This window comes from Chrysemys picta, chromosome 21 (genome assembly GCF_011386835.1).
Source record: "Chrysemys picta bellii isolate R12L10 chromosome 21, ASM1138683v2, whole genome shotgun sequence".
Classification (NCBI taxonomy): Eukaryota; Metazoa; Chordata; order Testudines; family Emydidae; genus Chrysemys; species Chrysemys picta.
The window spans coordinates 19372012-19396756 of NC_088811.1; the positions used below are offsets into that span (position 1 = coordinate 19372012).

Below are 24745 nucleotides of genomic sequence, written 5' to 3' on the forward strand. Positions count from 1 at the left end.
TGATTAAGCCTGGATTCTGTACTGGCGAAGGAACGGAGCACCAGTTGGGGTCACCCGGCCCTTTATGCCCTTGGTTGGGAACACCAGGACACATAGTGCACAGGCACAGCCCCCCAGCAGCCACCATTGGCCAACAGGTGCTGAACTCAAGTGCACTGGGTACATATGCACCAAACACTGGAATACATGTGGACAACACGTCTCAAAGAATCACCACTACTGTAAGCTAAGCGACTGTTTTCTGAGGTACTCCGAGCAACCCCACACCCATATCCCTCGACAATGATTACAGGATAGCCCGACCACAATGAGCATCAGATCTTGATGCTTCCACTACTGAGTAAAGCTGGTTGCTGCTTGACATATTTCTAGTATCAAAACGTTGCTCAAAGAAGCATCAGATGCTGTTTGTGCTCTAGCAGAGCGAGCTGTCACTCTCGCTGGTGGGTCTATGTGGGCTAATTCATAGAATAAGTAGAAATCCAGTTAGGAAGTGTCTGTGTTGAAATGGCCTGACCTTTCATCTGCATAAGCTATGAACAGACTGGGGGATGCCCTAAATGCCTTAGTTCTAGCAGTGTAAAAAGAGCATCCTATGAATAGCTAGGGTGTGATGCTCAGGCTTGCCTTTGTTCGACTGCAGTTTGGGGGAAAACACAGGTAGATGTATAACCTGGTTTAGGTGGAAGTCAGAAACGACGTTCGGTATAAATTTTGGATGAGGTCTCGAGGACACCCTGTCATTATTAAAAAACATATACGGGAGCCCTGCCATTAGTGCTTTTATCATCCCTACCTTCTGGTCGATGTTATTGCTATTAAAAAGTCTGTTCTGGTAGAAAGGTGAAACAGGAAACATGTAACTGGTGGCTCAAAAAGTGGGCCCATTAACCCTGCCAGTACAATAATTAGATCCCTAGCAAGGGAAAGTTTTCTATCTGGAGGCTCTATCCTCATATGGCCTTCTAGGAACATTTAGTCACCGTAGGGTGTGAAAAATGTGGAATACCCCTGAACTGTAGAGAGGAAAGCTGAGATGGTTGCTAGGTGGACCCTCAGAGAGCTTATCAATGACGGTAGGTACTGCAGGGTGCCTGGTACCAGAAGCAGAGATGGCAATAACTGACATTGTTGTGCCGAGATAATGAATCTTTTACACTTGGCAGAGTAAGTCTCGTAGAGTCCTTTCTACTGTGGAGGAGAATGTTTTGTATCTCATTTGAACAGATTCTCTGTACTGATGTATACCAGCCAGCATCCATGCTATGACGGATAGGGAATGTGGATCTGGATGGAGGAGCTGTCCATCTGTTTGAGATATGATATCTGTATTGGAGTTTGGATGGGTCTGAGAATCAGACCAGCCTCAGCCATGCTGACACTACCATGATCATTCTGGCTGTATCCTGCCTGAGCACCATGGATCAATGGAATTAGAGGGTAAGCATACATACAATAGGGCCAAATTAAGAGTACAGTGGGAAAAACAGCCTGAATGTTCAAACAACCACTAAACTGCATAGTCCTTGTGCTATAGGGTTGTCATGTCACTACAGACTTGTGCTGGACAATACTGTTATCTTAGGTCAAGCTACGAGATGACTAATATATTTACAATACGAACACAGAAACCTACATAGATCCAGTATCATGTGAACAGCCAGAGCTGAGATAGCGCCACGTGAAAATAAACCAGTGCACATGCAAAGCAGCTAACAAACAGCCTGAGTGTTTCCTGAGCAAAAGCCTAGCCCATGAAATCACATGCAAAGGTAGTGCGTGAATCACTGAAGTTAGAGATGGTCTAATAGGTGTTGACCAACCAATCTATCTCCCTGCTAATGTAGGAATGACCTTACAGTACATTTCCTAGTACATGGGGCCATGCATGAATCCACTAGGATCCCAAGCACACCTTTAGTGAATGCTCCATTCTAACAGTACAATACAGGGGTTGGGCAGGCAGCTATTCCATGCTGTGATTCCACATTAAACCACACACAGCTCCAATTACCAGAGACTGGTGTAAGCGAACTGGAGTGGCACCTGCAGGTTTCTTACCCACATGCCCCAGCTCCTGCATCACTGGCTGTAGGCCGGGGAAAGACTCATGAACAGTGCATAACAGCTGACAGATCTTGATGGCAGGTACAGACTTCTCCTGTGCAGTGCTCAGAGCTGCTTTCAAGGAGGCCTCTGAACTCTCCTTCTGAGAAGAAATACTCAGTAGCTAAAGAAACACAAGAGAGAAGAAGTAGTTACATGGCAAACAAACAATGATATTTTTTTCATTCCTGTACTTGCTTTAGCTTGGTTTAGACCCCTCTATGAGAAACAGAAGAACATGCCTTTCGCCACAGAGCTCAGAACATAAGAATAGCCATACTGGGTCAGACCAATGGTCCATCTAGCCCAGTAACTCATTTCTGACAGTGGCAAGCACCAGATACTTCAGAGGGAATGAACAAACCATGCCAATTTTGAGTGATCCATCCAGTCATCCAGTCCCAGTTTCGGGCAACTGGAAGTTTAGGGATGCCCAGAGCATGGGGTTGCATCCCTGACCATCTTGGTTAATAGATGTTGATGGACCTGTCCTCCATGAACTTCTCTAATTCTTTTTTGAACCCAGTTATACTTTTGGCCTTCACAACATCCCCTGGCAACAAAGTTCTACAGATTGACTGTGAGTTGTGTGAAGAAGTACCTTCTCTTGTTTGTTTTAAACCTGCTGCCTATTAATTTCATTTGGTGACCCTAAGTTGTGTTATGTGAAGGGGTAAATAACACGTGAAATGATAACGCTTTCTCCATACCATTTGTGATTTTATAGATCTCTATCATATCCCTTAGTCATCTCTTTTCTAAAATGAGCAGTCCCAGACTTTTTAATCTTTCCTCATATGGAAGCTGTTCCATACCCCATCATTTTTTTGCCCTTCTCTGCTTTTCCAATTCTAATATATCTTTTTTGAGGTGAGACAACAAGAACTGCACACAATATTCAAGGTGTGTGTGTACCATCAATTTATACAGTGGCATTATGATGTTTTCTGTCTTATTATCTATCCTTTTCCTCATGGGTCTGAACAATGTTCGCTTTTTTGACTGCCGCTGCATATTGAGCAGACGTTTTCAGAGAACTATCCACGATGACTCCAAAATCGCTTTCTTGAGTGGTAACAGCTAAGTTAGACCCCATCATTTCGTATGTATAGTTTGGATTATTTTTTTCCATTTTTTTCCAATTACTTTGCACTTACCAAAACTGAATTTCATCTGCCATTTTGTCACCCGGTCAAGTGAGATCCCTTTGTAACTCTTTGCAGTCAGCTTTGGACTTAACTATCTTCAGTAGTTTAGCATTGTCTGCAAATTTTGTTCAGCCCTTTTTCCACATCATTTATGAATATGCGGAATAGCACGTGTCAGTACAGATCCTTGGGGTACCCCGCTATTTACCTCTCTTCATTGTGAAAATTGACCATTTATTTCTACTCTTGGTTTCCTATTTTTTAACCAGTTACTGATCATGGGAGTACCTTCCTTCTTATCCCATGACTGTTTACTTTGCTTAAGAGTCCTTGCCAAAGGCTTTCTGGAAATCAAAATACACTACACCCACTGTATCAGTCTTATCCACATGCTTGTTGACTCCCTCAAAGAATTCTAATAGATTGGTGAGGCATGATTTCCCTTTACAAAAGCCATGTTGCCTCTTCCCCACATATTGTGTTGATCTATGTGTCCAATAATTCTGTTCTTTACTATAGTTTCTACTAATTTGTCTGGTACAGAATCTGAGATTGCAGCAAATATTTGCTCCCCATGTAGGTACTTACAGACTGTGATCAAGTCACCCCTTAGCTTTTTCTTTGTTGAGCTAAATCCATTAATACCTGTGCCATCAGACACAACTGCTGCTGCCACCAATAGGCTCCCTGGCCTGTAATTGCCATGATTGCCTCTGAAGCCTTTTTAAAAAATAGGTGTTACATTAGCCATCCTCCAGTCATCTGGAACAGAGGCCGATTTCAATGATAGGTTACATACCACAGTTAGTAGTTTTTCAATTTCATATCTGAGTTCCTTCAGAACTTTTGGGTGAATACCATCTGGGCCTGGTGACTTATTACTGTTTAATTTATCAATTTGTTCCAAAACCTCCTCTACTGCTGACTTTTGTTTGGCAGATATTGTGTTTTACTTAGTTGATAACTCTGCACCAGCGAAAGGGCTTCTGGGGATTTAAAAAAAAGAAGAGGTTACAGTACTTCAAGTGTTCAACTGGCTGCTTTTGGACTGAGCCAAACTAGCACTGCTGCTCTAAGGAAGTGGGGACCATTTCGATCCCCAATAGCTTATTTTCCTTGAGGGTAATGGCATTGTTAGCTAACTGGTAACTCCAGCCTTTCATTGGGAGATAGCCTGGATGTGCTGTGATTTATAGGCCATTAAAGTCAAATCATTCCAGTGACCTCTGGGCATTTCCTTCCCCTTCTACCCTGATCCCATGGTACCATACCCACTGTAGCTCTTCTTGGCCATAGAAACACAAACTGTGTACGGGATAAGCAACGGCATGGAAAGAGTTGAGGCTGTTACTAGGGAGTCTGCATGAGGCCAAGGCTTGAGAGAAAAGACGGTTACTCACCGTTGTAACTGTTGTTCTTCGAGATGTGTTGCTCATATCCATTCCATTAGGTGTGTGCGCGCCGCGTGCACGATCGTCGGAAGATTTTCTACCCTAGCAACACCGGCGGGTCGGCTGTGGAGCCCCCTAGAGTGGCGCCTTCATGGCGCTGAATATATACCCCAGCCGACCCGGCGCCCCCTCAGTTCCTTCTTGCCGGCTACTCCGACAGTGGGGACGGGGGGCGGGTTTGGAATGGATATGAGCAACACATCTCGAAGAACAACAGTTACAACGGTGAGTAACCGTCTTTTCTTCTTCGAGTGCTTGCTCATATCCATTCCATTAGGTGACTCCCAAGCCCAACTTAGGTGGTGGGGTCGGAGTGAGACATTGCTGTGTGCAAAACCGCTGATCCGAAGGCAGCATCGTCCCTGGACTGCTGCACTAGTGCATAGTGTTCTGTAAACGTGTGGACTGAGGACCAAACCGCAGCTCTACAAATGTCCTGGATCGGAACTTGCGCCAAGAAAGCCGTCGAGGAAGCTTGGGCCCTCGTGGAGTGAGCGGTGAGGTGCGGTACTGAGACACCTGCCAGGTCGTAGCAAGTCCGGATGCAAGACGTAATCCAGGAGGATAGGCGTTGTGATGAGACCGGTGAGCCTTTCATTCGGTCGGCCACTGCAACGAAGAGTTGCGTCGTCTTTCTAAAGTGCCTTGTGCGGTCAATATAGAAGGCCAGGGCCCTGCGTACGTCCAGAGAATGCAAACGTTGATCCTGGCGAGTAGCATGTGGTTTAGGGTGAAAGACCGGGAGAAATATATCCTGGTTGATATGAAATGGAGAAACCACCTTAGGGAGAAAGGCAGGATGTGGACGAAGCTGCACTTTATCCTTATGGAAAACTGTATAAGGGGGCTCGGATGTAAGCGCCCTGAGTTCAGAAACGCGCCTTGCTGAGGTGATGGCTACGAGGAAGGCTGTCTTCCAGGATAGGTACAAAAGAGAACAGGTGGCCAGTGGCTCGAATGGAGGACCTGTGAGCTTGGAGAGAACCAGGTTGAGGTCCCACGTCGGAACGGGCTGACGTTGTTGTGGGTACGTCCGGTCTAAGCCCTTGAGGAATCTAACGACCATCGGGTTAGAGAATACCGAGGACGCGAGTTCCCCTGGGTGAAAGGCCGATATAGCGGCCAGGTGAACTCTAATTGAAGATATCGCCAACCCCTGCTGTTTTAGGGAGAGGAGATACTCCAAAATGAGAGGAATGGGTGCCCGCAACGGGGACGTGGCTCGTTGTTCGCACCAACAGGAGAACCGCTTCCACTTGGCCAGGTACGTGGTGCGTGTTGAGGGCTTCCTACTGCTCAGCAGAATCTGTTGGACAGAGTGCGAGCATTGCTGCTCTGCGTGGGTGAACCATGGAGCAGCCACGCCGTGAGGTGGAGTGATTGCAGGTCGGGGTGACGCAGCCGGCCGTGGTCCTGCGTGATGAGATCCGGATACAACGGAAGCGGGATCGGTGTCTGAACCGAGAGTTCTAACAGTGTGGTGTACCAGTGCTGTCTCGGCCACGCTGGAGCGACCAGAATTACCTGTGCCTGGTCTCTGCGCAATTTGAGCAGTACCTTGTGGACCAGAGGAAACGGAGGGAAGGCGTAAAACAGGTGGTCTTTCCAGGGAAGGAGAAACGCATCCGAGAGGGAGCCCGGAGCTCGACCTTGTAGGGAGCAGAACACGTGGCACTTCCTGTTGTCTCGGGATGCAAACAGGTCTATCTGGGGAAACCCCCACCTCTGGAAGATGGAATGTATGATGTCCGGACGGATAGACCACTCGTGCGTCTGGAAGGACCTGCTGAGTCGATCCGCTAGAGTGTTCTGGACTCCAGGGAGGAACGATGCCGTGAGGTGGATTGAGTGGGTGATGCAGAAGTCCCACAGGCGAATGGCCTCTTGGCATAGAATTGACGAACGTGCTCCTCCTTGCTTGTTGATGTAAAACATGGCCGTGGTGTTGTCGATGAGAACTAACACACATCGGCCACGTAGGAGGTTGAGAAATGCCTGGCACGCCAGTCGTACCGCCATCAGTTCCCGAACATTGATGTGCAGGGCTAGCTGGGATGCAGTCCACAGGCCCTGGGTATGGTGTTCGTTGAGATGGGCGCCCCAACCCAGAGATGAAGCGTCTGTGACCAGGTGCAGAGAGGGTTGAGGGGCGTGAAATGGTATCCCCTCGCATACCACATTGTGATCTAGCCACCAGGTGAGGGAGGTCAGGACCGAGATCGGGACCGTGACCACCATGTTTAGAGTGTCCCGATGTGGGCGGTATATTGACGACACCCAGGTCTGGAGTGGGCGAAGCCGAAGTCTGGCATGCCTGGTTACGTATGTGCAGGAAGCCACGTGACCCAGCAGGGTAAGGCACGACCTCACCGTGGTAGTTGGGAAGGCCTGGAGCCCTTGAATGAGGCTCGTGATGGTGCCAAAGCGGTTGTCTGGCAGGATGGCTTGTGCACGTCTGGAGTCTAGAACTGCGCCGATGAATTCTATTCTCTGGGTAGGTTCCAGAGTGGATTTGTCCTTGTTGAGCAGGATGCCCAACTCGTTGAATGTGTGCACTATTATGTGGACGTGAGCTTGAACTTGCTCTTTGGTGCGACCGCGTACCAGCCAGTCGTCTAGGTACGGGAACACCTGTATCCCTTGTCGACGAAGGTACGCTGCCACGACAGCCATACATTTCGTGAACACTCTTGGGGCCGAGGATAGGCCGAAGGGAAGGACTGCAAATTGGTAGTGCACCGCGTTTACCACGAATCGCAGGAAGCGTCTGTGAGGTGGGTAAATTGAGATGTGAAAGTATGCGTCCTTCATGTCGAGGGCGGCGAACCAGTCTCCAGGATCGAGGGAAGGGATAATGGCCCCCAGAGAGACCATGCGGAACTTCAACTTTACTACGAATTTGTTGAGTCCGCGCAAGTCCAAGATGGGTCGCAGACCTCCTTTGGACTTGGGAATGAGGAAGTAACGGGAATAAAATCCCCTGCCCCTTAACTCTATCGGAACCTCCTCTATGGCCCCCATGGCCAGGAGCGTAGAAACCTCCTGAATAAGAAGTTGCTCGTGAGAAGGGTCCCTGAAGAGGGACGGGGAAGGGGGGTGGGAGGGGGGAATAGAAGAAAACTGGATAGCGTATCCCCTCTCCACCGTGCGGAGGACCCAACGGTCCGAAGTTATAAGGGACCAAGCACGGTGGAAGTGGGAGAGGCGATCCCGAAAGGAGGGGGCTGGATCCTGGGGGATGACTGGGGCGCCGTCCTCGACCGCACCTTCAAAAGTTCTGCCTGGGGCCTGAAGGTGGTCTAGGTGGCCCCTGGTTCTGGCCGGGTTGAGGGCCGGTCCACCTTCTTCTACCACCTCGCCCTCTCCTCCGGGCCGAGTCCTGTCTCTGACGAGGCGGGGGGGGGGGGGGGTAGAAGCGCTGAGGCTGCGGCCTAAATGGCCTGCGCTGAGGGCCCACAACATGCATCCCCAGGGAGCGCATGATTGTTCTCGAGTCCTTGAGGCTCTGCAGGCGAGAGTCCGTCTTATCTGAGAACAATCCATGACCCTCAAAGGGCAGATCTTGTAGGGTTTGCTGCAGCTCCGGAGGCAAACCCGAAACCTGAAGCCAGGAGATCCTGCGCATAGCGATACCCGAAGCCAGGGTCCTCGCAGCTGAGTCTGCAATGTCCAAGGAGGCCTGCAAGGAGGTCCGAGCCACCTTCTTGCCCTCCTCTACCATGGCTCCAAACTCTTCCCTGGACTCTTGGGGAATCAACTCCTTAAACTTCCCCATAGAGTTCCAGGAGTTGAAATTGTAGCGGCTCAGTAGCGCCTGTTGGTTCGCCGCTCTAAGTTGTAGCCCTCCGGCTGAGTAAACCTTACGGCCAAACAGATCGAGCCGCTTAGCCTCTTTTGATTTAGGCGCTGCAGCCTGCTGGCCGTGGCGCTCTCGTGCATTCACTGATTCCACCACCAGTGAACACGGTTGGGGGTGGGTATACAAGTACCCATAGTCCTTAGACGGGACAAAGTATTTCCTTTCCACCCCTCTCGCTGTGGGTGGAATAGAGGCAGGAGTTTGCCATATCGTATCCGCATTCGTTTGGATCGTGCGGATCAGGGGTAACACCACCCTCGATGGGGCATCCGCTCCAAGGATATTCACGATCGGGTCGTGCACCTCCATTATCTCCTCCGCCTGCAGGTCCATATTACGGGCCATCCTACGCAGGAGATCCTGGTGAGCCCGAAGATCTATCGGAGGGGGACCCGTACATGAAGTGCCCGCCACTGCCTCATCCGGAGAGGAGGAGGAGGATGCCTCCGGTGGTACTGGATCCAAGGGGGGGTCCTGATCCCCCTGCTCTTGGGCCGGAGCATCACCTGCACTTGGGTCCATGGTGTCGTGTGGCATGGACACGGAAGCCTCCATGCCTCCTGGCGGAGGCCGAGAGATGGTGGATTCTGGGGCCCTTCTGACCGAGTGACCCGAGCGAGAGGTCGATGGTATTGGAGCCCCTTGCTCCTGGTGGTACGCCCACGGGGTCCAAAACGACCAGTGAGATGGTCCATGAGAGTGGTCCTCTGCCATGTCCTGCCAATGGCCCAAGTTTCGTTCCTCGGCTTGCCCTTGAGGGGGGTATGCCGATCTCGACAGGTCCTCCGAGGAGCGAGACACCGATCTTGACGGCCATGGCGGTGCCGAGAGAGATGAAACGATCCCCGTGGGCTGCGGTGCCGCACGGTGCCGGTCCGGAGATGATCTATCTCTGCGCGGTGCCGGCGATCGGTGCCGGGACCGCGACCGGTGCCGATGACCTCGTCGGTGCCGGGAGTCGGATCTGGACCTCGACGAGGACCTGGAGTATGCCCGGTGCCGGGAGCGGCCCCTCGACGTCGAGCGTCGACCGTAGCGGTGCCGAGAACTACGTCTCGACGTTGATCGGTGCCGACGATCATATCGGTGCCGAGACGTAGAGCGGTGCCGCGAAGAAGATCTTGGCCGCGAGTACGACCGGTGCCGACACGATATTCGGTGCCGGGACTGCGAGCGGCGTGGGGACCTGCTTCGGGACCTGGATCGGTGCCGAGGTTCCAGCCCTTGTGATGGAGGGCGCATCAAGGCAGGTTTCCCCCTCGACTGGACCGGGCGAGTCAACGGTGCAGTCGGTGCCGGTGGTTGAGGCGGTGCGGGCTCCGTGAGAGCTATTAAGTCTCTCGCCGCCGCGAAGGTCTCTGGAGTCGACGGGAGACACTGTATCACCGCCGGCCTCGGTGGAGACGCTATTTGCACCGGACTCAACGGCCTCGGCGCCGGAGTCGACGGTGCTGGAGGCACCTGTTTTCGTTGCTCCACCGGCGGACGCGGCTCTACCCCCGGCACTGGGGGAGCCGGCGTCTTCGGCACGGATGTCCCCGTCTTATGGGCTTTTTTATGCCCCGGGGATAATGACCGGCGCCGAGGCACTTGCTGTGCTTGCGGTGCCGACGAGGTCCGGTGCCGGGGAGGCTTGTCTGACGCCACTCGCGTGGTCGTCATAGCCGGTGCCGCCGGGGCACTGCGCACCGAGGTGCTAGGCGCCGGGGCCTGGCCCGTAGAAGGAGTGTCCGGGCTAAGTGCCGCCTCCATCAGGAGTTGCCTAAGCCGAAAGTCCCGCTCCTTCTTAGTCCTTGGTTTGAAGGCCTTACAGATCTTGCACTTATCTGTTTGGTGGGACTCTCCGAGGCACTTCAGACAGGAGTCGTGCGGGTCGCTCGTGGGCATAGGCTTAGCGCAGGAGGCGCACTGCTTGAAGCCGGGGCGTTGGGCATGAGCCCGGCCCCGCGGCCGGGGGAGAAAGGGGGAGACGACCCCCTTAATCCCCTGGACTACTTAGAACAACTTTAAAACTACTTAACTAATTTACTACAAACACTAGAACTATAACTATAACTATAACTGTGATACAACAAAATAAGCTAGGGAGAGTGGAGGACAGCTATGCCGCGCTCCACAGTTCCAACGACCGTCAGGGGCGGTAAGAAGGAACTGAGGGGGCGCCGGGTCGGCTGGGGTATATATTCAGCGCCATGAAGGCGCCACTCTAGGGGGCTCCACAGCCGACCCGCCGGTGTTGCTAGGGTAGAAAATCTTCCGACGATCGTGCACGCGGCGCGCACACACCTAATGGAATGGATATGAGCAAGCACTCGAAGAAGAACTGTCCATTCTGACAAATATTTATAGTCAGTCTAAAGAACACCAAATCCCCGGAGAGGCTGCAACATCAATTATCAAGAGCAGAGCTAATCAGCTGCAGGCTGCTCCGTGAATAAATTTCGCCCGCCAGCTAGCCAGCCGCTGAGGAGCCCAGCACTTGCTTCTGCCTCTTTAGTTCTACAGGCTCGATGTGGCCTAGTCTCCCTTTCCTAGAGGTGAATGCCAAGGTGGGCTTGCCAACATTACAGGACAGCTAAAATCCACCAAGTCACAGCAACAGCCATATCATTCTCAGCACGTCCCCTATGAATACTTCACTTGGATGACAGGCAGTCTGGAAGCTGCTGACCCACAGGACAGTCCACACCGTGCTAGTTGCCAGCTGTGCTTTCCATAAGGCATCTAGGCCGCTTTGCAGAGCTGAGCTGGAACTGTATGTCAGGGCACCCACATTTTGCTCAAATGAGGGCCTATTGGTAACTTCCCAGGAGCCAGAGATGCATAAAATGTTTGGCATCCCCTCATTCTAAGAGAAGGGTCGCTCTGAGAACACAGATGCCAGCATGCCATGCTCTACTCTGATCTAAGTGGTTTCAACTTGGATCAGGATGGAACATTTCAAGCTAGGAAGATCATGGGATGTACATTGCACTAAAGCAGAGGACAGCTGTGGGCCACCTTACCACCCCACCAGTACCTCTTTCACCGCCTCGGTGAGGCCCACTTCTCCCGGAGCCAAGCCCTCCAGTCCAGCTCTCTGCTTGATGGCCTCCGAGATCAGCTTGCTATGTCTCAGTATTATCTCGATGGCTGTGCTTTCACTGGTGGCCACTGAAGGAAGAGAAGATATTAAGAATGGAGGGGGTTCCTGCAGGCTCTCTCATCTCTATTCACCCCATTTCAGACAGGGGTCCCTCCCTCAGTGGGAATGCCTCCCTTTGGGAGCGGGGGGAGGGTGAATGACTAAGGTGCAGACTTTGGTGGCATTAGTTATGGCTGTGAAAACACCATCCAAGAACAAATCCAACTAGAGATAAAGGAGTGACAGTTTTCAACACTTGTCCACTTTGGAGGGTGGGGTGAGAACAGGTTTCCTGATTTTTTGGAAGGAATTTCGTTAAAGAACACTGTCAATTTAAGCAATCATCACACTTCTCTCCGAGTGCATCCTGCCTGCTTCTGTAACCAGCAGTGCTGCAGTGGAAGAGATTAGAGGATAAATATATTTTCTCTAGTTTTTCCAGTGTGTTTATGTGGTACATTTAACAGCAGTTTGTGTACAGTCAGCTTCACTCTTTCCCAGCATTGTGAATCAGCCGGCTGAACTCCACTCTTGTTTGTGTGAGATTATTATTCAGTAATTGGGGAAAGAAAATCATTTTAAAGTAGGAAAATGTGATTATAGTTGGCAGGGAAACTCAGGGGAAGAAGTAAGTTCTAGAGAGACAGGCAGTGGACTTGTGCCAGCTGTGCTCTTGGATTTACCATTAGCTTATGTTTTCAAACTGATAGGGTTTCAGTTTGATGGTACCTGCTGAATTCTTTCAAATCATTTTTTCCCTGAAAGTGCTAACCAGGTGCAGGGAGGTGAGACACTTGCATTGCTGTTACCTGGCAAGGGAGTGGGGGAGGGAGGAGAACTGAGTCAGGGAAAGACAAACACCCTCCCCAGGCCTCAAAAGCTTTGCTAATTTCTAGAGACAAATGATGCGGTGTCTGAAAGAGTTCAGTAAATATCAGTTCTCCAATCCTGCTGTGGCCCCTTATCTCTCATTTCAATGAACAATACGCTGCACAATTCTAGCAACGCATCACACCACATGGAAAGCTGTTGTTCTGGTGTTTCCGGCCCCAACTATAAAGAGGGTGTGCTGGAAGTCACACAAGATGGCTTTTGCCATTTTTCCCAGCCAAGTTAGAGGGTGTCCCAGGGGATTCAGACAAGCAGCAGATGCTTATCTGACCTCTAAAGTGTTTAGTAACCACTTCACAGGACTGGGGTGAGAGTTGATGTACATCACTACATCTGAAGCGGGGGGGAGCGCAGGAAGTGAAAAGATCTGGTGGGATCTGAGAGGAAAGCATAGGAGGAAAGTAGACTGAGTGAGATCTGTGAGGATTTGTTGTTGACTGGGGGAGGTTGGACCTGTAGATAATCCACATCTGATGTCTGCAGGGATGGGGGGAGAAGGATCTGGTGGGAACAGTGAGAAAGGCACCTCAGGGAGGATCTGATGGGATCTAGAAGGAAAGTATCTTTGTCCAGAGTACAATATCACTACCTGTTTGGAAGAAAAACTCTGCATCGGGTTCCTTCCGGATTTCCTCAATGAGCAGGTTCAGCGGAAGCTCTGCCTCTCGCGCTGCCAGTAGCAGCTGCCAAACGGCAGTCACCGACACAGTTTGTTCTTCCAGTGCTGCAGATACCAGTGAGCTGAAACCCCTCGAGCCAGTCTCTCTCTTCACAATCTGTTCCATTACCTTCAAGAGACAGGCACCAAGACACTAAGAGGAACTTCTATGCATCTGCCACAGACTAGCCAACTACCCATCTGCCTGCTGGAGATCTGGACTCTCATTTTTCTATTGTCCTGCTGAGACCTATACCAGGAACATGTGTCACGTGACCAAAATGCTTGAGCCCTGCAGCAGCTAATGTGCAGCCAGACTGGGTGCTTACAGGAGCACCAATGTGCGATGAGACATGCCAATAACAAGAGAAACTGAAGCCATTCCCTCGGCTGTGGAGCGAGTAGTTGCTGTTTGAGAACTTTTAGCTTCATGAATCCATCTTTTGTTGTGTTCTGCTGCACCTGGTGGAAGCTAAAGAGACATTAACCCAACTTCTGCAGTAAAAAAAAAAACCCCACCATGTTGCAATGATGAATGTAATAATCGGGTCCTCTCTAGCCTTCCTCATACAAATAGGGTTTAGGATACCATGCTCTAGTCAAATACAAAGACAGACAATCCTCTCACCTCCCTTTCTCCAGGAGCTAAGTTTTGTGCAGCTGAGATCCCTCGCAGCAGCATCTGCGTGTCCATGAAGAGCTCTGCAAAGTTTTCTTGGTATCGTTTCAGCAGTTGGGTCCCATAATCCTCTGGGGTCCATCTGGCTGAATGCAAATGAAAACAACAGTTCAATATGTTGTACCTTTCTGATGCTCGGAGCTAAGGGGATAAAGCAGATAAGGGGCCACACTGGCACACTAAGCTACTGCAGTAGCCTTTCACTTGGGACACCTGGGTCCAAATCCAAGCACAAGGGAAAAATAGGTTTCAGTTCTAGTCACTAATGATCTGTAATCTGAAAATTGAGGGAAGCACAGATTCTCCTCACAAGAGCCTTGGGGGCCAGGGAGTTGCAGGACAGGTCTGAGGTGTCTTGGTAGTACTGTGGTACGAATAACAGAGGGTAGATACTCCAGGTCAGGATGGACGGTCACTAGCAGAGCTCCAGGGATCAGAAGGAATGGACGGTAGCAGGTGTGAGGTGCACTGGCTGAGCTGTGTAACAGAAGTTTGCAGTGTCCACCTGCCCTCTAGTTAGGTCTAGCCAAGTGCTATTAGCCATTCAGTTGTCTGAGCTCTACACTTATCCATATAAAAGGAGACATTATAAACTGTACAGTGTGCGTATACACATAAGTCTCTTGGCTGCAGATAGCTATTCCTAGTCTATTCAAAGCATCGGTCACAGTCCTCCTAGTTCAGAAGATCAAAGGCTCAGCTTCTGGCCAAGGCCAATAGACCTTGTAGTCTAGCATATGAAGACAATACTGTGAGATGATCCTTCACAGTGTCTCCTTTTGATTCCCCTGTAGTTAGACGGTTCCATTGCTGGCTTTTAGTTGTCATTGCATTGAGGGGGCCTATGATCTATTAGTCACAGCCTTTGAGTAACTCATCTTTTCAGTTAACCCTTTTCAGATGTGTACAAGTAATATATTAAATACACTACACCATTTCCCAAACAACCACATGGCCAAGATAATCTGGGTCTGGGTGGGCTAGGTTATCTTTGATGAAAATATTTAGGGGAAAGTAAAACAAATTGTGGATTGCAAACCAGCAGCCAAACATAAATAAATAAATAAATAGCCTCTTCTGAAGACTTGAGAAATGATGAACCTAGAATGCCACATTCCATTGTATGCACATTAATACCAGGACATAGGTGAACACTTGAGTGAATCAGGAAAGAGCACCAATGTGATTCAGATGCTGAAGGAAGGAATGAGTTACAATTACAGAGCTCTTGGGCTCTTGGGGAATAGAGAGAGAGTCTCAAAGAATTGGAAATGTCTGCACTATAAGAGAGAGCACAACTCTTTAGGGTGGCGAAAGGGGCAATGGGAGTTAATGGATGAAATTAAGAAAAGGAAGATTCAGAGTGAGCATCAGGAAAAATTTCATGCCAGTGAATTCAATGAGACAGTGGCCTGGTCTCCCAAGGGAAGCGGTGAAAGCCTCATTGCCCAGTCTAGCTTTAAATGTAGCACCCTGGAGCTGTATGGAACAATCCTGCACTGAGCAGGGAGCTGGGCTCAGAGCTAGTAGTTTTTTCTCATATTTAATGTTTAAGATTTCATTAAACAAACATTAATTCTTAGAATTTATTCCAAACCTTGTAATCATGTCAAGCTCTGAAAATGCACGCACGCTTAGTACAAGTCACTTAAACTCTGTCCACAGCAATAAGGTACATTTCACATCACAGTAATACTGTACCAAATCCAGAGCTGTTCAATTTGACACACAGTGCAGTGCGGTATCAGTGGACTCTCCCTCGCTCTTTATTTCCATGGTAAAGAACATTGTGCTTCTATTTATTCCAATTTCAATTTCAGGATATGCAACTCATGTAATGAAGGAATGCTCCTCCCTGGAATGGGTATTACCACTAGATAATTAACCACATTCGGAGTCTGATGTTTCAAGGGAAGCAATGATGCTCAACAAATGATGAGGCAAACTGTCTGCCTGGAATGTTTGTCACAGGGATTTATCGATATTATGAGCACAAATTTGCTTTCTATTAAACATTCATTTACATTTCACTGCATTTCAATTTAGTTTGTAATTTTTAAGTGGGTTCAGCACTGATGAAAAATGCTGGTCTATTTGAAGTCCAAGAGGGAGGACCGAGGCCCACGTAGGACAGAAGGTCCAATCCCACTCAAATGAGGGATGGTCCCCAGAGCTCAAAAAAACAACATTCCATGGGACAAGTAACAAAAAAAACCAGGGACACGTGTCAGAGTCAAAGGTTCAGAACAATGAGGGGAGGGATAGCTCAGTGGTTTGAGCATTGGCCTGCTAAACCCAGGGTTGTGAGTTCAATCCTTGAGGGGGCCACTTGGGGATCTGGGGCAAAATCAGTACTTGGTCCTGCTAGTGAAGGCAGGGGGCTGGACTCACTGACCTTTCAAGGTCCCTTCCAGTTCTAGGATATTTCCATTAATTTAAAGGTACTGGATAGAGACAGTGAGCAGAATATTCCAGATAATGTCCACTGCCCTGCAAGGGAATCTGGATATTGCGAAAGGGAACTCTGCCTAGAGATGTAAACAAATGAGATAAAGGAAGCTGGCCCCATGGTTGCAAAGAACCCCTCACCCAACCTCCGCTTCCTGGATTCATGTGTGGCCACGGTGACCAGCATCAGGAGGCAGCTGAGGAGGTAAGTTCCCTCTAAGCTGCGCGGCCATGCAGCAGGCTATCAAGGGCCGTGCAGGCAGGGAGAGGTGCCCCAGCCCCGCCAGAGCTGCCACGGCTCGGGAGAAGCACCCGGCCCCGAGCTGCTGCAGCGAGAGGACTGGGGGAAGTCCTCTCTCCCTGCCGCAGTCTGCACCCCAAACCCATCATCCCCTCTGCCCCACCCTGAGCCCACACCCACACTCTGAACCCCTCGGCCACACGTCTGCCTCCATATTGGTGCACATAACAAAATTCATTCCGTACATGGACGTAAGAAATGAGAGGGAACACTGCCGAGGAGGAGGTGCTGGGACTCTGTGCAGGCATGGACAGGGAGTGTCTAAATAGAAAACGTACAGGGAGAAGTGCAGCCAGAACCTCAGCAGGAGGTTACAGAGGAGCCAGACTAGGGGCTGAATGGGGCGGAGGTAGGCATCCGCCAGGGTCTCCTATGTGGGATCGACTGCCTTGGAGCCTGAAATCTTTCACAGAAGTGACCACATTCCCAGTGGTTATTTGGGAGCTATACTCTTTTCTCCCCAATGCTGTGGTGCTCCATACTTTCGTGGTCTCCAGCTGCAATTACACTTTGAGACAGGCCAGCCACCTACTCCAAACCGCAGCTGTGGCAAAACACAGCAGCACAACTACTCAAAGGCTTTGCACCCAACAGATACTAATGCAGGCTCAAGGACTCCAGCAGCAGCCATCACATAGGGACTGCTTCAAAGGTCTCATTAATACCACACACCGATTCTTAAACGCAGTAACAGCTCCAGTCTACGTGACAGCCAACCAGTCACCTGTCCCTGTCCCTGGGAAGGAACTACTGACTCTCCCATGTTACTATATCAACACTGACCTGTGACGCAGGAAAACCCCTCCCTTTTAACTTACTCCACGACACATCTGTGCGACCCTCCTGGGCAAGGCCAAACACCAATTCTAGATTAGATTATTGGAGCTGGATTTTCATAGGGCTACATTATAAACTTATAAAACAAACTGTATAAATGACGACTAAATACTGCAGCCACTAATGGAAAGAGCTCCAAGCGTGGCCTGGGTTCAGTGTGGGAACCGACATTTCATATGGTCATTAATGATGTGGTGTAACTGTTTAAGTGGCCCATCTGCTGCAGAGGTTATAGCTTTGCCCACTCTCCAGCTCTGGTTCTTTGTTTAGTTGTGTATATTATATCGAGCTCTCTTATAAAATCCTGTAAGATCCTGAGAGAGATCTCAGGGACACCCATCAGCCCTGGGGAGACTGTAGTGCTCATATGCTCTGCAGAACCAAAGAGACTCCTGTGGAATTTAGTGGGTCAGATTTTCAGCTGACACTAAACTGGGAGGAGTGGTAGTGATCTGGAGGGTAGGGATAGGATACAGAGAGACCTAGACAAATTAAAGGATTGGGCCAAAAGAAATCTGATGAGGTTCAACAAGGACAAGGACATCTGCAGGGTCCTGCACTTAGGACGGAAGAATCCCATGCACTGCTACAGACTAGGGACCGAATGGCTAGGCAGCAGTTCTGCAGAAAAGGACCTAGGGGTTACAGTGGACGAGAAGCTGGATATGAGTCGCTAGTGTGCCCTTGTTGCCAAGAAGGCTAACGGCATTTTGGGCTGTATAAGTAGGGGCATTGCCAGCAGATCAAGGGACGTGATCATTCCCCTCTATTCGACATTGGTGAGGCCTCATCTGGAGTACTGTGTCCAGTTTCGGGCCCCACACTACGAGAAGGATGTGGAAAAATTGGAAAGAGTCCAGCGGAGGGCAACAAAAATGATTAGGGGTCTGGAGCACATGACTTATGAGGAGAGGCTGAGGGAACTGAGATTGTTTAGTCTGCAGAAGAGAAGAATGAGGAAGGATTTGATAGCTGCTTTCAACTACCTGAAGGGGGGTTCCAAAGAGGATGGGTCTAGACTGTTCTCAGTGGTAGCAGATGACAGAACAAGGAGCAATGGTCTCAAGTTGCAGTGGGGGAGGTTTACGTTGAATATTAGGAAAAACTTTTTCACTAGAAGGGTGGTGAAGCACTGGAATGGGTTACCTAGGGAGGTGATGGAATCTCCTTCCTTAGAGGTTTTTAAGGTCCGGCTTGACAAAGCCCTGGCTGGGATGATTTAGTTGGGGTTGGTCCTGCTTTGAGCAGGGGGTTGGACTAGATGAACTCCTGAGGTCCCTTCCAACCCTGCTATTCTATGATTCTATGATTCTTTGTTGAGCTAAATCCATTAATACCTGTGCCATCAGACACAACTGCTGCTGCCACCAAATTGTCTAGCAGAAGGTGCAGATCAGGGAATGATGCTTTTACAGCCCCAAGGAGTTTTACCAAGCTCTCAGCTTTCAGGGTCTTCTCTTCCACCACCTTCCTGAGCAGATTCTCCATTGCCTCCCTGTGGGAGCTGCCTTCACAGCAATCCAGAATCACCTGCAGGAACAAGCAAACAACCAGTTATGAGAAATTCCCAATGACTCTTATGTCTGAATGACTCAAGATGGCCTAAAATGGTATAAGATTACACAATGCTCTATTAGTTTTGTATAATCTTTTTATACTTTTTCTAGTATTGCATTTACTGTATCCATTGCTTCAGCTGTATTTGACATCACACTCTGAAGTCTTTATAAGGTGCCTGTAACTTTGGTATCTAAGCACACTATATGTGACTGAAGAATAGGTTGTGAGGAAACACGTCTGGAGGACAAAGACTGAACTGGGGAGGGTCGTCCCAGGCTGAAGGAGACTTCCAGCCTGTATATGGAAGATCTGTAACCTGCTTGTATTATCTATCAGGGTGAGACACTGCTTGATTCAAATCCCATCTAGTTTATAGAACTCAGATTGTATTTTACTTTTATTTCGTAGGTAACCAACTTTGATCTGTGCGCTTATCACTTACAATCTGTCTTTCTGTAGTTAATAAACCTGTTTTATATGTAAGCAGAGTCAGGATGAGCTCTACCCTGACATCTGGTGGTGAATTATGGCGAGGGTGGAAAAGAACTCCAGGGGCTGATCTTGTTTGCATAGGCACACCCACTCGCCTGGCATGAAACCACAGCAACTCAAAGTGGTTACTTTGGCTGGTGTGGGATCCCCAGTTTCTCTGTTATTGGGGCAGGAAGAATAAAGTTTTGTTACCCTGATTCTGTGAATCAAGGCCAGTGGAACTGTTGTATGACAGAAGGACTGAGTGAGTCATTCACCATTACCTAAGTAGCATTTGCTTGTCAAGGGGCATGGGTTACAAAACCCAGTGAATTGAGAGAGGATGGGGACAGGTATTTGTACCTGATGGTGTGACCCCCTCCCCGGGGGGGTTGAAACACCAATTGCACTACCTCCTCTATCCACTGTTGAATGTCAGAGCTAACTTTGATTCCCTTAGGAGTCTAGTTACAGACTGCTGAGCTGAGTTCACTTTGGGTCAATAGTGCACCAGCACTGGGGCTCCCCTACTACTAGCTGAAATCACTAAGAGCTGAAATCACAAAAGAGCTAAAGCTATTTAAGAGCTGAGATCACTGAGGCTGTGTTAACTAGTGGGGGAGCCTGAAGCTATATTGCTAAGCTAACTTAGCTTAGCGGGGGTGAGCGGAGTGGAGCGGAGCGGCTGGAGGAGCAGCTAGCAGAGCAGAGCCTTGTGGGAGCGGCCCAAAGGACGGCTGGAGCGGAGCGGCGCAGCTCACAGGTCGGTGAGCGGAGCGGCGCAGCTCACAGGTCGCGGAGCGGAGCGGAGCGGCTCACAGGTCGGTGAGCGGAGCGGAGCGGAGCGGTGCAGCACGGCTCACAGGTCGGTGAGCGGAGCGGAGCGGAGCGGAGCAGCTGCCAGAGCAGTTCGTGGGACTGCGGGTGGAGTGGAGCAGTTCGTGGTGAAGGCTGCGGTGGAACCCCACGGAGAAGCAGCCAGGTGGCCTCGGATCACGTAAGGTGCCCCTTAACACCCTGCTCACCCCCCCCCCCTTTGAACTCTGGGGCTGCACTGATCATGGACAGAGACTTTGGGGGGTTGTCGGACTTTTGGGACTTTTGTGATTCTTGGGTCGCTGGTTTCAAGAACCAACGGGAGAGGACACGGCCCAATTTGCTGGGGTGGGTCTTCGCTCATGGTTTGGTCTAAAAACTCTAGTTGTGGTGTTTTTCCCATTTAATGCTGATGTTGTTTACCTCATGTTATTAAACATTTTCTGTTACACTCAGACTCCGTGCTTGCGAGAGGGGAAGTATTGCCTCTTAGAGGTGCCCAGGGGGTGGTATGTAATTGTCCCAGGTCACTGGGTGGGGGCTCGAGCCGGTTTTGCATTGCGTTATTGAAACGGAACCCCTAGATACAGAACCCGGCCCTTGTTGCTGCCAACTTAGATGGGCAGAAGGGTTACATATATATTACCTAAAACAGTGCTTTTTGGTTGAAGTCCTTGGGAAATCTGCTCAGGTTGTAAGGGCTTGTGGACATCCACTTTCCTTTGTAGACGTGGTGGAGTGAGTAATAAACTTACAGTGGTCAGGCTTCTGACCAGGGCAAGATGGTACAGCTCTGGAGTGTGAGGCTGGGAAGTTGGGGGGAACTGGCTGGAGTCTCTCTATTGCTGGTTCATGAGTGGCTGGCGGAAGCATTCATGTAACGCAGTTGGGTGGGCCCCTACCTGTGGATGTCTGTGTAAGTGCAATACCTGGAGAGGTTTTCAGCTTGTCACAGCATCACAGTGTGAGAGGGAGCCCTAGTTGGTGGCACAGAGGGCTCAGTGGCACCCAGGTCCAGGTGGCACTTTGGGGAACCCGTCACATAGGTATATGTAGTTTATTGACCTCCCTCTATGCACAAGGTCAGATTACGTTTTCCACTGAACCTGGCACTTAGAGTTGGTCAAAAAATGGAAAACATTTCTGACAAAGAATTTCAATGTTATTTTCATTCTGCAGGTTCCAAAAAGATTGTTCATTTATTCAAAATAAATTTCCTTTTTAAAAAAAATTTGATTTTAGTTTTTTTTTGGTTTGTTTTTTCAGGTATTTTTCTTTCATTGCTCCTGGAAAATGGGTGGAAGGGAGAGAAACCTTATTATTTTAATAAATACCTTATTTGTTAACAGTGATTTATTTATATGACCCAGCCATGGACCATCCCTTATGCATAGTATAGCAAATACCTAGCACAAGATTAGAAACACTCTCTGAATACAAGATTGCACTTCCCGAATACAGGCGGTAGCCGAAGAGACGGTCTTTTCACAAGGAATAACAGATACCACATTCCAAACACGGGCAAGCATGGGTACTATGCAAGAAAACCCTTTATAAACAGTAGACTCTACGTTCCTCGGCTGTCAGCAAATAGCTGTGAAACCCACTGGCAAAGCGTGTCTCATCTCCTCCTGCTACTGCTACCAATTACTCTGTTAGCTCAAGTTGTAGATCTGTGCTGTGGCTGTTAAAACGTCCAGACCCTGCTGATGACCCAGCCTGGGGGTCGGTATGGTTCTACTTGATGGAATTTTTGTTTTTTCCAACTGTTTTTTAAATTAGGAAACTGCATCAAAAAGTTATATTAAAAGAATATTATGATTGAAAAGTCAAGCTCTCACAAGTTAGGAAATGCCAGAGTTAGGGTTGCACATGCAAACCTAATTCAGCTCCCTTGTCTATATGCATTATGATAGCTTTTAATTACATGATCACATACTATTGTTTCCATGGGACCCCGGTCTCATTCAATGCATAGGATGGAACTGCTCTTGGGGTGAATCAGGGTTGTGGGGGGAAAAAAAAAAAAAGAAGAAGAAGAGAAAGTTACTCTCCTTGTGCAGAAACATAAGTTCTTCAAGATGTGTGTCCCTGTGGGTGCTCCACTTTAGGTGTTCATGTGCTCATAATCAGAGATATATGGTAGCAGTGCTTGGTTGGGTCATGCTCGGTCCCCATCTCACGCCACTTCAGGAGACTAATTGGCGCTGTGCGACCAACCCCCTCTCTGTTCCTTCTCTACTGCAGAGCACTAGTGCGAAACTCCAAAGTAGAGGGGAGGAGGGAGGATAGTGGTCGCACAACTCCAGTTAACTGCCTGAAGCAGCACAAGACGGAGACTGCACATGTGCAACCCAACTGGGCACTGCTACCATCAATCTCCGAGTATGAGCTCGGGGCGCCCATAGGGACATCACTCGAAGAAGTCTGCATTACATTTTACAGTTTCATAAATAAAACAAAAACACACCACTACAAAGAACAAAAAACACAACAGACGTTTTGGGAAAGTGCTTAAGACTTCAACAACAACAAAAATTGTTTTATAACAAAAAAAATTGAAAAATTTCAGCTAGCTCCACTTGCTTTTAATGCAGACAGATCTACACTCCTGATGCAGCATCAAGGACCAAGAGCTCAGATCCATGTAACCTCCTGGAGCATCGGTGCCTCAGGCCTTGTAATACCTGTGGTGGCTGCTCACTGCTTTACTACATTCACGTGACCCTTCCTTCTCATGTACCCACTCCCAGTTAACCACGTCTCCTTCAATGGAGGACGTTTATCAAACATTGGGCTAATCTCTAAATCCAGGAGGGGTAAACCTGGGATTCTGATAACAGCACCTTCTCTGGCCTTCTAGAATGGCTGGCAGCAGAGTTCATGCTCAGAGATATTTTGCTGGGAGCAGTTAATGAAAGGAGCCTGTAACAAACAGTTATGTAGGAGACTATCATAGGGAAGAACAGAGATTCTCAGCTCAGGTGCTGTGGCCTCAAGTCAAACCCACTCAGACAGAAAGCAGGCTTCATTCACACCAATGGCCCCAATGGTACTCTCTATTCATTGCAATACCGTGTCATAGGGGAACAAACAGGTCCAACTAACTGCAACAGAAATGAGGCTGCAGGCACCTTTACCAAAAATATCACAGGACACACGCAAGCGCATTCAGAGTTTTGGTGTGCATAGATGGATTGTAAACAGCCCTCCCCAGACAATGCAGAAAGTGCTAGACTGTATAAAACAGGAGGTCCTTTAGGCCAGGCCAGTCTGTATGCACTGTGGTCACTTACGGGTGAGCGCTGATAATCCACCAGGAAACACTAAGCGTTGCACTTTGTAAATTTCAACTACGCTGAACATCAAAAACTGAGAAGAGGATGTTCTGCATATATGGGGATGTTCTACACGTATGAACAACTGTTTGCCCTGTTTAAGTAAGCCAAAACCTTTGGAGAATTACCTGAAAGGTAATTTGACAACTTAGACAAACACATACAGAATTACATGCCCACTAATGAGGCTGGGGGGTATTCAACACTGGTGTTTTAATGTCCTGACCTGCTCTTCACAACCCTGTGGTAGTGCATTGCTCTCTGGGTTCACTACAGTGGACTTTCACAGAACTTATAAAGAACACTAGCTGCCTCCCCTCCCCCGGCTTGGCCAGTGGGACATTCGGCGCATAGATCTGGGAGTGCTCATCTCAGTGCTGAACCTTTGCAGTTCAGCTCTCAGATTCACATGGTTCAATTAGAAAGTGAATGGGAGGACCTGAACTATTAACTATTTCTATTCCATGCTCTGCAGGGTAAATAAGGTAGTTACCAGGTCAGGGAAGCAATTGTGACCTGGTAAATCATGTGATAAGAAAATGCAGTACAGCCACACACACACACACCTCACACATACAGAGCTTTCCTTATTTCAGATTTGTTACCCGCTTCTCCAAGCCGGTCAGGAATCCCTCCTCTCCTGTTTCGAGGAACTCTATGATGGGGCTCAGCTGTGTTATGCTCTGAATCAGCTCTTCCCTGTAGTCCAGTAATAGAGCAGACAGGGTCTTTCCCTCTTCTGTGCTCCCTGGGGAAGAAAGATTTGGAAATGCAAGAGAAAAAACAAGTCAGGTTTGAAAAAAGTGACAGCAAGGTATTTTCCACTGAAGTGAGAGAGTGAGCCTCTGTGAAAGATCTAAGTGAATAGCGACGCTTATCAGGAGCATAAGCAGCAGAGAAACACACTTTACTATTCTCTTTAAACTCTATGAAAGGAAAATGGCTCATTTCTCTAACAGAGCACAAAGCCGCAAAGCAAGCTGGAGGTTAACGACAGGTTTGCAAGGCCACTGCTTTATGTCAAACTCAAAGAAGAAAGGAGCTTTCAGTCCTGAGGC

The 24745-nt window shown here is 48.9% G+C and overlaps 1 protein-coding gene across 1 annotated transcript in view; it reads right to left on the reverse strand.

The window, feature by feature from the left end:
- Window positions 1-24745, reverse strand: part of ZBTB40 (zinc finger and BTB domain containing 40) — a 70473-nt gene that overhangs the window by 16227 nt on the left and 29501 nt on the right. The window contains 6 exon segments of the mRNA XM_065575312.1: window positions 2062-2230; window positions 11584-11717; window positions 13169-13367; window positions 13866-14002; window positions 18840-19032; window positions 24293-24435. Coding sequence (XP_065431384.1) covers window positions 2062-2230; window positions 11584-11717; window positions 13169-13367; window positions 13866-14002; window positions 18840-19032; window positions 24293-24435 — 975 coding nt within the window.